Source organism: Colobus angolensis, unplaced genomic scaffold (genome assembly GCF_000951035.1).
Source record: "Colobus angolensis palliatus isolate OR3802 unplaced genomic scaffold, Cang.pa_1.0 Scaffold268, whole genome shotgun sequence".
Classification (NCBI taxonomy): Eukaryota; Metazoa; Chordata; class Mammalia; order Primates; family Cercopithecidae; genus Colobus; species Colobus angolensis.
Window position 1 is genome coordinate 4,593,720 of NW_012115910.1, and position 17,338 is coordinate 4,611,057.

Genomic DNA, 17,338 nt, shown 5'->3' on the forward strand with positions numbered 1-17,338 from the left:
TGGTTTTAACTGGAGAAGCAGAGATCAAACTCCAAGAAGTAGAAAAAATATTCTTTGATTCTTTACTAAAAGTGACATGACTCTTTAAGTTCTCTCATCACTACGTAGAGTGCTCAAAGGTTAACAGAAATCAAAAGTACTATGAGTGTTTTAGAAATAGGAATCCCTTTGGTAAGTGTACGCAAACTAAATTTCAGACCAAATCATTTCAAACAAAAACAGAGTTTCCTTTTTCAGGAAGTCTTATGTAATAAGGTCTCTATTCTTGTCCCCGCCCCCAGCTACCCTATCCTTTGAACAATTAGATTGCAGAACAAATTACTTATTTTGTATAATGGTAAAGACAAGAAAACTACCAGAGGAGAATCAGGCTTTTGTTAGTTTTGTTACTAAGTTATGAGATCAGAATACTGAGTATTCCTTATAGAAATATTCTACAGATGAATCCCTAGGTGTCAGCATTCAGCTTTGACTCTAGAATATCAGAGTGTAGACCCCTGCATTGGCCAAAGGGGTCTCATTTTCTTTAAATGCACCATGCAAAATACCAATTTAGAAGCTACCCAAAGTGAAAGCGACAAGGAAAAGAAGAAGAGCAGAACAATGAAAGCATCCTTTTGGCCTCTGGAAATTTTTAACATGTTTGGGTTTCTTGACACTCTAATCACTTCTAGTCACAGTCAGCAAACCCAGTGAATGAGATCCTCTTCCATGAGTGAGGATCACAGTCCTCATCTACCAGTGTTTCCCAGACCAACTCTCCTAGGCTGCAGTGAGAGGCTGGTGAAGCCAAATGAGAGGCTATAAAGAGCTAAACTGCTTTTTTCCCATTTAACTAGTTTTTTGCTGTTGTGCTTTTTTGTTTAAGAAACAAAGTATATGCTTAAGGAAAATAAATTCAAATAATGCTAAAAGGTAGAAGATGAAAAGCAAAGTTTTCCTTCTTCTCCTCCTCTTCCCTAACTCATCCCCTTCCTTCTACCATCAATCTTCCAAGAGGAAGTCCAGGTTAACAAATATCACTCTAGAATTTTCCTAAACGTTATGGGCAAGCATATAGAAAATGTGTATGTGTATGTAATTTATTTTCTTTTTAAAGAACGGGATCATATTTTGCATACCATCCAGAACCATGCTTTTCTCACTTTCACATGTATTTGAACTTCTTTTCATACTAGTTCATTCATATCCTCCTTATTTTTAAGAGCTGTATGTGGAAGTACATAGATGTACCATAGTTTTAAAATACTGAGAACAATGCTGCAGTGAACAAATGCTTAAATGCTCTGTGCACTTGTGAGAATGTACCTCTAAGGTAAGTTCTTCAACGCAAAATTGATATTTGGATTTATACCATTTTTGTTTACATAGATAATCACAAACTTTTGGACACATTTTCACTTTTACCAACTGTACCATGAAGTGCCTGTATACCACATTCCAAAAGTTAAAATGCCACATGTTCTCACTCACATGTGGAAACTAACAAATGCTGCTGTCATCAAAGTAAAAAGCAGGACAGAGGCTAATAGAGACTGGAAAGGTTGGGGGAGGGGAAGATAGGGAGAGATTTGTTAAAGGAAACAAAATTACAGCTAGGTAGGAGGAATATGTTCTAGTGTTCTACACCATTGCAGGATGACTGTAGTCAACAATAATATATAGTTTCAAATATATATATATATAGAAGGAAGATGTTGAATGTTCCCAACACAAAGAAACGATAAATGTTTGAGATGATGAATACGCTGATTTACCTGATCCAATTACTATACATTGTATGTATCACAACATCACTATGCACCCAATGATTTTGTGTCTATGTACACAACTATTTTGTGTCGATTAAAAAAAATTAAAAAGTGAAAATATTCAATGATATACAAACAGAGGATTATATTTAAGATACAAATGTACACAAAGAATGTGGAAATTATATTGTAATAAATACAAAGCCTAACTCTAAAGGAAAAATAAGCTAGCCTTTTGTTTGTTCTTTGCATCTGGAAGAGTTTAAGTCCAAAACCTGAAACATGAATAGAGCGGCTATGGAGTGGTGGAGAAGGAAGCCTGTGATTGGCAGATCTATCTCCAGTTCCATGGAACTCAGAAGATCCTCTCCTGCACCTTCTCCAGGGAAGCCACCACACAGGGGAGCAGCCACACACAGGTCCTGGTCTTCATCAGGAGCACTGACTTGTGCAATCCCATAGAAACTTCAAAACACAAGGGTGCTCAGCCAAGGCAAGGTGCCACTGAGAGACCTTTCTCAAACAGAGGTCAGCCTCTGGGGCTGGTTGTGAGTCTGTGAGGCTCAAAAATGTGAAATACCAAAAACCCCAAAGTCTGTGAAAGCCACTACTGGGCCTGATGCCTCTGGATACAGGGCCAGACAGAAAGCTGTCTTCCTACGTCCATGCATTGGGGAACTGTGCGGTTTTGTTGGACTGGCTGGCTGTCCCTCCTCACTACTGCCAAATGGTCACAGTCTGTGACCTACCCTTAGGCTTTTCCTACTACAGACTTCTCCACTTCCTGGGTCTCCTGGATGAGAAGAGCTATGTCCAATATGGCTTGAAAAGATATATGACAAAGGGGAGCCATGTTGTGTCTACGCTTGATGAACAAATAGTCACGACTGTGCCCAACAATTCTGTTTTTCAAGCTTCTCTCTCTCTCTCTCTCTCTCTCTAAGTACCATCACTGGTATGTGTTTGGGTTTTGGGGCAGACCAATCAGCCATTTTTCCTTCCAACAGTACAAATATGTATTTAACTCTTCCCATTTTTTTCTTTCCTGAGGTTTAATAGTAAAACTAATTTCATCTTGGAGACTTTCTGTTCAGCTTCTCAAAGTGAGATAATTTGTAACGGGTGAAGGAAACACTCAGGCAATTTCCATCACGGTCTTTTCTTTTGCAGAATAGCCGCTAGTCCTCCCCCATGGCCATACCAAGCACTCTGACTTCTGGCCCAGGGAAACTTTTCTCATGAACTTCCCACATGGGTATCTCATAAGGTCTCACCTGAAACTTGGGACATGTCTTGACCCTCATCAGCATCCATTGTCCTCAGGTTATCTGAGAAAGAGAGGAAGGGATTTTAGTTTAAAGCAAAAATACTAATAAGATAGGAGAAAGAGAGAGAGAGAGATAAAGAACCCCTATGCTATTTAACAACAAGGTTATCTAGCAAGAATAATGCATTTTCCTCCTCACATACTTGCCAGAGTATCAGACTGGCACAGACCTTGATCCTTTTAAAAACAGCATTACAAAGATTTATAAAAATATCATTACAAGCACAGGAGGACCAAATTTGTTATTTATTGTTAATTTCCTACTGCATAATAACCCAAAATGCAAACTGACTGCAACAAAATTAAGCAGAAAATTAAATGGCCCTGGGTCATTGTAGGCACAGAATTCATTCTCTTGGCTGATCCATAGTTATGTTCTTTCTAATTTACTGAGCATGCATCGATGAACCTTGAGTCAGCTTGGTGACACGCGTACAATCAGCAATCAAAAAACGAAGCAATTTGCTGAAGAATGTCTCATTTACCCAAGCAGGGCTGCATATCTGAGCAGCAACTGCACTACCTCCATCAATAATGAATACACCTCCAGCCTGGCAGATGGGCAATGCGGGCGCTCCTGTCTTTGTCCCTCAATCTTTCTGGGCCCTTGCCTCAGCCTTCACCAGCACTCTTACACGGAGAGAAGTGAAGCTCACGACGGCAGCAAAACGAGCCCAGGAGAGAGCCCAAGCCTTCCTGTTTTGCTGACAGATGGCTGGCTTCTCAGATTGGTTTAAATTAAATTAAAAAAAAAAAAAAAAAGAAACAACTGGGAAGATGCTGTCCTTCGATGGCCACACTGAATGTTCCACAGAGTGCACTACAAGCCACAAATACCAGGGAGAGAACCCCAGGGTCAGTGGAGTAGAAACAAAAGGGTGTGCTGTGTTTCGCCCTTGGGGTCCTGGCCTGCCACTCGGCAGTCTCAGGTGCCCCGAAGTGGATGACAGCTGGCAGCTCCACAGATAAGAAAGCTATGGTCAGCAGAAGGTGACCTCAAGGAAATCCGCTCATTTATGCTGTGGTAAATGAATTTCAGGATAGCTCCTTCACTAACCAGAAAATACAGTCTATTTGTTGACTCTAAACCAAATTGTCCCCCTGTACCCCTTTTTATTTTTGGCCACCTCTGTCTCTGGTTCAGGTGTGTGGATCTGAGCTGTGGCTTGCTTCAGCAGAGACCTGAAAACTGATGGATGATTCAGGCACCTTACCCTCTCAATTAGGCTGAAAACTGTGAGGGTAGAAGTCCATATACCTTTAATACCTTTTATGGTACATATGGAATATTTATGTTCAATTGCAGGAATATCAGTATTAGTCATGATGAGGATATACATGATAGTCACTTTTTCTGGACGGGAGGGATTTTTATCTATTTCTAAAAGTGGCATGAATTTTCAAGGTGGGTGTGTGGCTTAGGAGTACAGCCAGTGGCCACTGTACAGAAAAAGTATTTCAGAAACCAGAGTAAGCATCCATCAGCACACGGAAGCCAGACACACTAGCCCAGATACAAGCATGTGACCAGCACAAGCATTTCCAAAAAGCAATACGTCAAGAGTCTCAGATACCTTTACTGTAAAAAAGGGGAAAAGCCATGATTCTTCTGAAACTGTCAAAACAATGATAAAGAAACAAGACAGACTCAAATGAGAAAAATCTTTGTAATAGCTGTGCCACACTAATACAGGATGTTAGAAGTTAGTTCTTTAGCTTTCTGAAGATGTGTATAGTATTTTAGTGTGGCCTATCACACACCAGGTCTTAAATACCTCTGTATTGGTTGGTGAAGCATACAGAAGTTAAATATTGTCACAGCAACTATACCAACATGAAATTTTTAGAATGATGACTTTAAACTTTTCGCTACATAAATGATACAATCTTTTACAACTTTTTTAAAGGCAAGAAAATGCTCATAATTTCTACCACTTAGAACTACTATTTTTTTCTGTATATTTATTTCTGTGCTTTTTACAAAAAGAGGACACTAAACAGATTACAAATATACTGTTTTAAAATATTCTTTAATTTAATACTACACATATCTTTTTATTTAACAAATATACACCACCATCATTATTTTACTGGCTACACACTACTCAACTGATTTATATAACCAATGCCCTATAGTTGCATACTCAAGTTATTTTCAATTTTTTAAAAAAAGATGTTTCCTAAGGCACAGTCAAGGCTCTTCCACCCAAGCACCACTGGCAAACGCCCTTCCAGTGGAATGTGGGCTAAGCCTCTGAGTTTGCTGCATGGAGACAGAGGTGATCGATGCTAAGTCCTCTAGACACACTCGTCCTTTCAGGGGGTGAGATGTGAGAACAGTTTCAAGCCAGAATCCTGACAAACTGTCCTCGGCTGGTCCCCAAATCAAGCTCTGCTCTGTGGGAACCTTCTTACTTTTGCAGTCATTTGCAAACAGTCCCCGCACCAGTCTCCTGGAGGGAGCTGGGGGTGGGCAGCAGATCACATCACAGCGAGCACCTTCCTGGAGAGAGTCTATGGTTAGCAGCCAAGTCTGCAAGAGGCAGAGACCTCTGCATTTTCGCACGTGGGCCTGCTGGACATTTCCACTCAATGCCCTATCACCACTTCCTGCCCCAGCATGGAGACCTGTGTTTTGCAATCCACCTCACTTCCAAGTTCATACACAATTTCAACCACACTGTTTCTGATGGCAGGGGGCTTCATGGGCTTATGAGTGCAGTTGCTTGGGGGCTGGTGCTTAGGGGATCTCTTTGCTTGGTGTGATGTTCACCAAAATTTTTAATAGTTTTTGAACAAGAGGCCTCGAGTTTTCAGTCTGCACTGAGCCCTGTAAATTCTGTGGCCTGACTCGTCTGACATCATAAAGGATGACTTGACGGGCTCCTGAAAGCTTCCCCAAACTCCAAACTTGCATCTCTTGAGATGAAAAGCAGTGACTTTCTCGTAAAAGTGGCTTTGCTTCCAGAGAAAGGCTAAAAGAATAATCAAACAATGAGAAACTGTTTGAGGGAAAGGAAACGTGGCCTCTTCCAAGACAGCTTACAAAGGGGAGCCTGAAGTGTCTAGAAGGGCACTTACGTCCTGTCACACTCTTTTGTTAGCACGTGCATCACTTTGGCTGTGTATTTTACAAAGCACTTACTGAGTCCGTCTTCTCCCACATGGAAGAAACACAGAGTGCCAAGTAAAACAGGGAATTTAAGCTTGATATGGCCTCAGCTTAAAAGGAGCTTACGTTCAGTAAAAGGAGTTAATCACAAAAGCAAACTAATGGCATGTTTTCACAAACTTTCACCTAAATGAAAAATCAAGATCAGTAGGTCTGTAAAGGGAGATGCCAGAAGGAATAATTATTTCACAGAAATGTACTGCAGTTTTCTACTTTGCCTGGGAAACCCAAACAATTTCAGGCAAGAGCTAAAAGAATCGATAGAAAATACAACAATATCAGCAAACTATCTTTCACCTGTGCAATTCTTATGAACATGAATGCTTTTACTGTTTTTTTTGGAGCATGCAGTTCTGAATCATGCATAAGGGGAAATAGATGCAGAGATTAAGTGCAGGGCCAATGTGACAGAAGCTGTCCATGGCTGTGCCTCTAGGAGCAGGGAGTGGAGTCTGCAGTCACAAGCCATCAGGCACCCTCCACTCCCACTCTGGACTGCTCACGGACTTGGAAGGTCTAAATCTCTGTCTGTCTTTCCTCTGCCTTCTGCATCTCTCCCTCCTCCCACACCTACCTCCCATCTCTTTTTCTGTCTCTCCCTCCCTCCCTCTGCCTCCCTTTGTCTGAGAGAGACTGTTTCTCTCTCAGTCTCTCTCCGCCCTTCTCCTTTCTCTCCCTCTTTCTGACCAAACAGTGTCAAATAGGACTTACTTTCCTAGTTTCAGTTATAAACTATTAGCATATCCATAACTTTACAAAGGAGGAGCAGAAGCCGGACTAGGAACCGGGCAAGTCCACAGCACAGGGGCCTCTTCCAGGCTGTGTGGGCAGTGCTGACTTACAGCCTTCGCAGACCTTGCAAGGCGTCCCTGGGGGACCTTGGGCCTGTCCTGAAACAGCTTCCTGGACCCTGCCTTTCCTCCTTCCACACTGAGGCAGGACTGGGACCTGGCTGTTCCCTGGGGAGAAACATCCAACAGCCCTGGGCAGTTGCTGTTTCCAGGTGAGGAGCCTTGGCAAGCCTGGCTGGGAAGTGAACTCATTCTAACTGCAACACCCCAGGGGAGAGTCTGACCAGAGCCCCGCCAAGCCTGCTGGGGCCCCTGTAGAGGTGGGTATCAGGCCTCTGAGCTGCCTCCAACTCCCCTCTCTTTTCTGACAGTGAATACCTCTCTTCACAGTGCTTGCCCTGACACAAGGAGTCTCTCCCATAATTCTGACAAGCTGAGTCTAGACAAATGAAGTAAAAATTAAAATGCAGATAGATGCCTGTCAAGAATCACAACTTTACCACTTTTCTAGCAGCCCAAATTTATAGCTATTAAAAAGCCACTAAGTACACAGCATGCCACATTAACTGTACAAAGTACTGAGGATCACTCAAAAGTAGCCTATCTGTTGGTAGCACACAGTACTTCTACAAGGTTTAAAAAAAATTGCAGTTGGCCGGGTGTGGTGGCTCACGCCAGTAATCCCAGCACTTTGGGAGGCCGAGGCAGGTGGATCACGAGGTCAAGAGATCAAGACCATCCTGGCTAACACCATGAAACTTCGTCTCTACTAAAAATACAAAAAATTAGCTGAGCGTGGTGGTGGGCACCTGTAGTCCCCGCTACTCAGGAGGCTGAGGCAGAAGAACAGTGTGAACCCGGGAGGCAGAGCTTGCAGTGAGCCGAGACTGTACCACTGTACTCCAGTCTGGGTGACAGAGGGAGACAAAAAAAAAAAAAAAAGAAAGAAAAAGAAAAAAATTATAGTTCCCTGAGACTTAAACAGCTGCCTTACAGTGTCTTTCTGTTGGTTCATTTTTAAGCAAATGCCTTCCCTCTCCACTGGTACTCTATGGGGGACTCTTTGTCCTGAGATATTTCATAACATGTATTGAATACTTTGAGTGTGCCAGGAAAAGGTTGCAAACAAAAGGATACTGGTACTCACTGGCTTTATCTAAGCAACCTACTAAGTTTCTGGCATTGAAGAGGCAAATGGTTAAGCCTCATAAAGACCATGGGTGATGTCTGTCTTGTCCACTTGTTTATTTGAGCACCCGGCATAGTGTCCAATGTAGAGCTAGAATTCAACACCTACTTGCTAAATATGTAAACGTGTCTTTAGCTCTCCCAATTAAACCCAAGGCATCTGCATTATTATCTCCATTTTATAGAAGAGAGAACCAAGGCTAAGAGAAATAGCTTTCCCCAGGTCACACAGTTAATCCACAACAGAGCTGAGACTTGAACCCGTGCAGTCTGATGGTGATGCCTCTTTCTCTCTAGCACTCTTGCCCATCAGAATGTTGCAGCCTGGTGCAGGGGTCGCACACTCCAAATGCATGACAGATAAGGATGGATGCTACTTACATACTGCCAGAAACTAAATATGATCTTTGTAATACTCTGCAATGAAGGCAAATTTCATCATCAAACTTCTACAGTAAACTTCTGGTTATTTGGCCAAATGTATGCTATTTACCTTTTCCTCCCTGACAAGTGAAGCTACACTAGAGTTACATTTGGGGTTATTTCCTTAAATACTCAATGATGCTTATATTGAAGGAAGTAGATACATGGTGGGGGCGGGGGGCCATGGACCAAGTCTGCAATTTATTTAAAATGCCTTAGGTCACAGACCTCTTTAATAAAACCCATTATTCCTGCTAAGAGACAAGTCCTTTCATCTTCAGACTGGTAGATTTTACTTTTGCAAATCTATCATATCACTGTGAATTACACTGTATTTTTAAAAAGGAAATGCTTCAAGAGAAAGCTAAGGCAATATGCAAAGTCTTTGTATCTAGTCAAAGAGACCTTATAGGTTTTCGTAACAATTTGACAAAACAGGTTGAGAGAACATAAAAACTTCTCAGCACTCTTATTTCATTTCTGATTCTTTTCATTTTTCAAAAATTAGCTGCCAATCTACACATTTTCGTGATTATTCCACAGAGTATTGCTGGTGCAAATAACAATGAAAAACAAGATTTAAACAGGAAAGCAGGAATCCAATTTGGCTTTCACACCACCCTCCCCCGACATTTAACTGAGCCACAGAAAACTCCTCCTGCGGTTTGTTCCACTGTGAAACTTTTTGAGGGCAAATCAGCTCAGATGTGCAATTCTGTCCCAGCATTTTTTATTTTTATGGCCAGGAACTGATATGCAAAAGAGGAAGGGTCAAAGGGAACTAAGGAAACCTTTCAAAACACAGTTAAAAACTATGCTATTTGAATGTTTTCTTAGTAAAGAGGTATTTGATACAGAGGGAAAAGAAACAGAACATTTTAAATGCCACAGTGGAGCCACTGTTTCAAAGTGAGGTATAAGAAAAGATGGCAGATACTGTATCCAAAAAGTTGTTTTAAAAATAGAGAAAGTGGAGTTGGAGACAGTCCTTTGTGTTCACGTTTGTTGCTGCAAGAAGCCCAGAGCTGGAGTTCAAGCTGGCCATGACTGTCTGTCCTGACGTTACAGCATATTGTATCGTCTCTACCCTCTCATAGGGGTGCACGGTTCACACGGAGAGGAGAGGCTTCCTGTCTATACTACTGTACCATCCACTCTCAAACTACTACTGCTGTTTATTGAGCAGCCATGGGATAAGCATACATAGTCAAAATTGACAGAGGCTTTTACAGGCCCTCTTCTGATTTGGGCCATTGACATCAGCCACTTCCTAGGTAGCTTCCTCAAATATAAATGGCGTTTCACACTTCATCACTTAAGTTAAAAAAATCTAAATTTAGAATCATTTTCTTCTGCCCTCCTACCGATTTCAGAAGACCTTCATGCATGGCCAGGAGCTGTGCAACAATATGAAGTGCAATGAAAATAGAACCTACAGCTTTAAAAAACACAGAAACTGCCTCCAAAAGAAGGGTCTGCACAGATATGCCCCAGGTCACTTTTTTTTTTTTTTTGGTAATTTATTATAATAAGATAAAGAGACACAGGAGCCCAGGAAGAATTGTGTTCCTATTATTCTGTTTTTTTCTTCATTTTTTTTTTTAAAGATAGATAAACACAAAGTTATAACAGTAAGTTTTTCCCTCAGCAAGGCCACATGGTGTCACAAAGAATGCTTTATCTTGCCTTCTTAGCAGAGAAATTATCTTAACGTACAAGTAAATCATTTCAGGTGGACATTTTGAGACTCATACTTAACACTGTACATAATAGAGAAATTCACTTGCATACCTATAACATTTCAAACAATGCACCTGTAAAATTGAAGTTTCTGCAAAGCCATTTGACTTCTATTAAAATAAGTGCTTGTGTGAGTTTATTTGCGAAGAGCTATATTTTATTTAGTCCTAAAGAAGTAAAATGATTTAGATCTTCACAGGAACATCCCATTGTTTATGAACCCATATGTGTATATTTATTAAAAATAACTTGAAATCATGATTGATTGATTTGCCCACTGAGGACACATTCCTAGGTACTATAAACTTTCTTCATCTTATTTAGATACAGTATCTACCATCAGCAGGTGGGAAGACAAGATCTACAAAATCTACCTATACATAGAGAGAGAACATGCGCTCTAGAGTAAACACATTGGGGATTCATTGCTGCACATATATCTGTTTACCTCTTATTCCTTGCAATATAAAAGGCTGCTTTGGCCTGACCTATATACAATAATGGGTATTTAGTCTTTGCTCCAGAGAGGATGAAAAGGTGCAGACATCCTGATTGCTGTCTTCAAACTTGGGTAGGCCAAAGCCACTTGGTTTCCAGACTAACTGGAAATTTCCCCCAAGGGACTGAATTCCGATCTCCATTTTGTTTACGATACCCACAAAATTATCAGCTATCATCAATTGAGATGAAATTTTTTTCATAACAACTATAAGAAATTAATCTATGTTGAACTATGCCCACAGTACATAGAATTTGATTAAAAAATCAGGTTCCTTAAATTGTAGTTTGGTCTCTTAGGAGCTTTACTTTGGAAATTCACCTTGCTCATCATCCCACCTTTGAGGGGGTCCACTGAAGTCAAAATGAGTTGTGTCTCAGAAAGGCGAAGGGAAGAATAAATACATCAATAACTTGGTAACGATAACTGCCACTGACAATCAAATAATGACAGAAAAGAACATCATTTGAGAATCTAACTTGGTGTTTTAGCTGGATCCTGTTAGCAAGAAAGTTCTAGATTCCTATTTTGTTCTGCAATAGGGAGCTCGGCACTGGCTGTCCTGTAACCCAAATCTGGAAGCATTCTTAAGACCCTCATACCAAAACCATTCATCACATTGTAAGGTCCATGTGAAACATGGGAATCAGGCCCCACCAGGATAGTTTAGATCCCATTTTGTAGTCCTTTACTTGTGGCCTATGATCTCTTCATGCAAACCCAGGGGGAGGGGGCTCATCAGTAAAACCTCAGAGAGCTTACAACTTCCTCATTTGTGGGGCTACAAAAATGGGCATATCTTTATTTATAACCTGACAGAAAATGCTCCTGTCCATAAGAGAGCAAAATGTGGGAAAATTCATTTTAAACACTGCAGTCAGATTTTTCTGCAGCTCTTAAGCTGAAATTATTTATTTTTAATGTTTCACTTTACATCTTCCTTTTTAGCAAATTTCATTTCTTTAACAAAACATAGTCTAATCTTAAAGTGAAAATTCTTTAAGTTCAAGCAAATATATACAACCTCATACTAAAGCGGGAAAACATACTGCAAAAGTACTCACAACTTCCTACCAATTTTTAAAATGATAATTAATTGCCTTATGTTTAACAACCTGAGATAATTAGCAGTATGCTTTTAATTTAATGAAATGGAATATACAATTTATCAATATGTTTTTGCAGTGAATCTCTTTGAATATCGGCTTAATTTTGTGCCCTACACAAAACTCAGCACAGAGGAGGAGGAAAAGGTCACTTTCTCAGGTTAAAAGTGGGGCTCGCACTAGGGGTTTGCTGGCTCTCTCTAGTTTCCATTAAAAGCACTGGAACACACTTCAGAGTGCCTCAGAAGTAAGCTTACAAAAGGTCAATTCCTCATTCTCATTTCTTCTAGACTCTAAATTAAACATTTTTCCCATTAGGTCTAGGGAAGTATCTTATGTGGAATTTTATTTGTTCTAGGTTTGCCAGTGAAAATCTGGTATAACAACAAAAATTTATCAAAAACTGATAAATCAATATTCATAGTGGAACTCCTAGCTTCAGAACAGGACTCTAATCTAAACCACATTGTTCATTTTCAAATAGTTTCAAACTAACAGAAAAGGCTTTAAAGGTATAGATTTTAGTGTGTGATCTCAAAGTTGGAGCATAAAAATCTACTTCAATACGTGTAAGCCCATTCAAAAACACTTTATGCAGTTCTTAGTGTTTCGACAGTCTGTGCAAAACCCCCACCAATTATAGAAAGAAAGAGGGGAGGGGAGGGAAGGGAAGGACAGGAAAGGAAAGGAAAGGCAAGTGGAAGGAAGGGAAAGACAGAGAAGAGAAGGGAAGAAAAAAGGAAGAGAGGAAGACCAGACAGACAAGCCCACATTGGGTCCCCTCTTCTTACTGCATTGGTCTCTCAATGAACCTAACCTCCTACCCATTAGAGTTAACTTTTGGTGTGAAATGGCGGGAAGACAGTAAGATTTACTTTAGCAGCGAGATGATTGCATAAGAAAAATGAATCACTGCACACTTGAGTGAGAAAATATGAAGAAAGCACTTTTCCACTAATTAGGACCCATTTTCAGCCATTCGTTAAGCCGTGGCCCCGTGCCACAAGCTATCAGGAGGTGGAGCATGGGGCCATCCGAAAGCGGAGCGTGCAGACGGAGCATAATGATGCTCTCCATCACCCGAGACAGGTGGCCTGTACAGGGATATGGGCAGCTGCTCTGGGTTCAGGCCACCCACTGTGGAAACACCAGCAGGGAAGAGGGAAGAACACACTGGCTATTCCAATCCATGCAAGTACACAAAGAAACCATGTGGCACTCACCAACCAACTGAGGCCTCGCCAAGGCCGAGTGAGAGCTGCCTTTTCCACACAAATCCAGACTTTGAGGACCCAGGGGTGCTCGGTTTCCCTCAGACTCAGACACCAGGGAGGGATCTTGGTGCCTGGCTACAGGGCCTCTGTGTCCTCTTCCTCCTCCAAAAGGTTCCACTGCTGCCTTCACACTCCACCAGGGTGCAGAGAAAGGTGGAACCACTTGCCAAATATGCAAAAAAGGAGGGAAGACCGTTTTCTCTTAGGAAAACACAGACAGGAAGGGAGCCTGTGCTTCCTGTCGTAACCAAAATGAGTTCAGAAATTATGTGGACGTCTGATTTGTCAGGCTTGTGGTGGAAAAGGGTGCTCTTTTAGTCAACAGGAATTGTGAGTTCCCCTAAGGCAGAAATGGCCATGGGAGAAAAGAATTAGGGCCAGGCCTGTTAACAGGCAGGACAAATGGCCCCCACACCTGTGACCTAGGGTTTGCACCATTTTTAACAGTTTATTAACAGGTGGTTGGCTGAAGACTCCTCTGGCATCTACCTATTTATCATAGTCAAACATGAGAGGGAAAAAACGTCAACTGAAACAATTTGGCAGTTGCCTGTAGATTAGGCCTCAGTTACTCTTCCTCCAGGCCCTTCTCAGGAGTAACCACCAAGGAGACACCAAAATGGGCAGGCCCGAACTTCGCCACTTAAAAACCTTCTGCAAACCTTCTTCTGTTTGCTGTTGTATCTCACTTGTAATATGCAGCACTTCGTAAGGTTTCATAATGTCTTAAAAATATTTGTTGGAATATCACCAAACATTTAAAAACTCAAACTAAAGCTACTAAAGTGATGACACTGAAACTTTAAGGACATAAACATATATTCCAGGAGATGTGGAAAGGTAACCTGAGGTATGAAGTCATTTATTAAACTGCAAAGAAATACAAGAAAGCCATGGTCCATGTGAAGATACCAGCATGAGTGTTCAGTCAGCACCACAGTAAAAATAGTTTTGTTACTGTCGATATCCTTTGGTTTTAGGTGCTCTACGTCCCCAACAAAACCTCATTCCTATCTTGTTCCTCATCTGAACTTTAAGTGTTTGTGTGTCTGTGTGTGTGTGTGTGTGAGAGAGAGAGAGAGAGAGATAGTGTGTATAATGCTGATCCTCTGAAACTCTGTTTCTAAGACCTAGATCAAAAATGTACATGTGCCCTTTTTGAGCAAAATCAAACTGATCTATTTTTAAGATGTGAAATAGATTTATGTTTCTCTTCTTGTAAGCTTCAAAGGATGGGTCACTTGTTGCTTTTACATCTTGTATTTTCTCCCATAAAATGGAATGATTATTCAGCACAAATATGAAATGGAATAGAGCAGAAGTCTCTGTAATTATGAACGCAAAGACACCAGACAGAGAACAATGTTCACAACCAGGACAGGAGCTGCAGCAACTCTGCTGCTAGAAGCAGGCGTCACAGTACCCCAGAGTGCTTGTCAGTCTTAGAAACAGAGGCATCGGAAGACAAGCGTTTTCAGAGAACACAAAAAGGTCGTGGTTTACCTTCTGTAAGCTGGAGTGGAGCCACTTACATCAATCTCCCTTAGAATATGACAAGAACCAACACTTATTTCATAGTGAAATTATTTCACAATTCCAATAGAGGAGGAAAAAAATGCCACAAAGGAGTGCTATCCTTGATGAATTCTTAGTTAACTGCAGTTACATTACATTAATACATACAATTATGCAACACTCAAAAAACGTTATTTATGCCTAAAATTCACCATTATATAACATAGGGAAATCCATCTTGTTTTAGTAAAAGTTCAAAAATAAAGGGGGCCTTTAATACTCATTTCAGGTCTGTTTGATGTTAAAACTCTTCCACACTGCCCCATGCTTCTTACTCCACTCTGCGTGCATGCTCTGTGTGTGTGCATATGTACATGGTATTTCTTTATTTCATGTATCTGTCAATATAGGCATAATCTTGAAGTGCATGTATACATATATTAATAGAGAGATCTTTCCTATTTCAAAATTTTTGACATTTATATTGAAAATATGCTACATTAACCACGCATGAAACACATACATCCAAATCAAGAACAAAAAATGTATCCAAACCAAAGAACCACTGTTCTCAAACTCCAAGTCTCTAGTCAAACAAGGAAGACAGTGGTCTGCAGTACAACAGGGCTTTAGACCTCTTAGCCAATCAATATATTCACTACAATATTAGTTTTTTGACAAAGGATATGGCTACAAACGGCCACAGCTGATCTTCTCTTTAGGAGCCTGTGTAAAACTTTTCAAAAGGGTCAAACCTAACACATCCACACTTTTATCTGCAGCCCTTGTGGTCTCCTGGAGACCCTGAGGGTGGGTGATTTTTGCTGTGATGTTTCTGCAATAGGGGAGTGTGTAGTTTTCCAAGAGGTAGCACTTTAATTAGAACACTGATGAATTAAACAAGTACTGGAGAGTTTCTAAACTCCTTCCTTCAACTCTTACCATGAAACAAAAGGGGAAGAAAACATGACCATTGAGTTCAATAAAATGTTCTGGTCATCAGCTCTGATTGACTGTAAGACTCAGAAGCACATTTTTTTTTCATGTAAAAAAGGTATGAGATATGTTCATGGTGAAATTTGAAATCAGATACATTCTATCAAACAAGAATAATGTAGTATTTTTAATGTGACATCACTATTTGTATGTGTACACATTATTTCTTTAACGTGTTCTGCGTTTGACAAGATGCCAGCGTAAGAAGGTGAATCTTCTTGTCATGAATATTTGCCTCGTGTACATTTTAAGCCGCAGCCCAATTTGATCTGATTTGTCACAGAAATAATTGACACATTCTAACATAAATAATACAAAATTGTTACTTTTTAGAATTCCATATAAAAGATGAGTACAATAAACCTCATTGAACAAACATCTTCAAACAAAGAAATAAACTCAAGAGGACCCAGGACATTTTTATGTGGGTTTCTCTCCCCACTCAGCTCATAACCAAACTGAACCTGGCCTTAAAATCATTTGAATTTCTATGAAAGTTTAAACATCATACGCAGTATTTTCAACTTCCATAAATTTTCTTCTTTTAACAGAAGTTGATGGGACTAGTAAGGAGACATTTCCTCAACACCATTTTGTCTCGAAGTTTAAAATAAGGTATCTCAAAGCTGAAATATACTGCCTGCGGTGCAGTGGGAAATTGTGAGTGGGTAACCTAAGCAGAGCGCGCAGCATTGAAATTCAGTCTGGGTGGGCTGCAGTCCCTAGAGAGAGGGAAGCTGCGTTTGAAAGCTGTGCCTTGTCAGACCCTATGGAATCGCTACGGGTTTGGGTCATTAGATGCCATACTCTGTGCCTCCAAATTAGAAGGAAAAACAAGCCTTCACGAGGTTCCTTAGGCATCAGCAGCGATGCTTGACAAATATTTAAAATACATTTCAAACATAACCGCAAGTAACCTGATGCCTTAATATTACTAAGGGTTTTCCTGAGAAGGTTTGGTGACTTGAGCGCCAAACCTGTGGTCAGCAAAAGGACTAACTTTTCGAAGCCGGGATAATTCCTCTCTTGCAGAAATCAAGTTCTGACTCGATCTCATCATATTTATAGTATAAAAAGAAAGCTCTCGGCTCAAATACAAGGAAAACTCTTTACACACGACTTTATAAAGGCTGACTTCTGTGGGTATATGTAGGTCTATATAAATTTAAATATGGCTGGGAGCTAGAACTCCTCTCCTGGTGACAGTGGGGCTGCTCAGAAGTGTCCCATACCGGCCTGGTCCTGCACCTGCTGGCACAGTGCAGAGCGGCAGACGCTTGACAGAAGTCAACGCTCTCACTGTCCTCAGAAAGGAGAGGCGGACCGGAGCGACACCAGGGATTACCAATCTTACCGCCTTTCTTGACTTTTTTTTTTTTTTTTAATTCACCAGTTACCCCAAGTTTTCCTATTGAAATTCAATTTGAAAACACTCACGTGGATTTGTGCGTCGCGCTTTGGGGCCAAGACTGATCTTCGGGTGCGAAGAGCAACCTCGGAGCCGGGGCTCCCTCTGCCCTACCGGGCTTGCCCGCCTCGCCGCGGCCGAGCGTCCC

The 17,338-nt window shown here is 40.9% G+C and overlaps 1 protein-coding gene across 6 annotated transcripts in view; it reads right to left on the reverse strand.

The window, feature by feature from the left end:
- The window catches only part of IKZF1 (IKAROS family zinc finger 1 (Ikaros)), a 100,767-nt gene extending 83,429 nt beyond the window's left edge, over positions 1–17,338 (reverse strand). For 3 of the 6 annotated variants that reach the window (XM_011947558.1, XM_011947556.1, XM_011947555.1), the window contains exons 1-2: positions 17,220–17,338; positions 3,026–3,079 (exon numbers count right to left, since the gene is read on the reverse strand). In XM_011947558.1, coding sequence (XP_011802948.1) covers positions 3,026–3,065 — 40 coding nt within the window. In that variant the 5' untranslated portion in view covers positions 3,066–3,079; positions 17,220–17,338. Of the gene's footprint in view, positions 1–3,025; positions 3,080–13,220; positions 13,440–17,219 lie in introns of those variants that run through there. The other 3 variants (XM_011947557.1, XM_011947561.1, XM_011947560.1) reach the window with 2 other exon arrangements.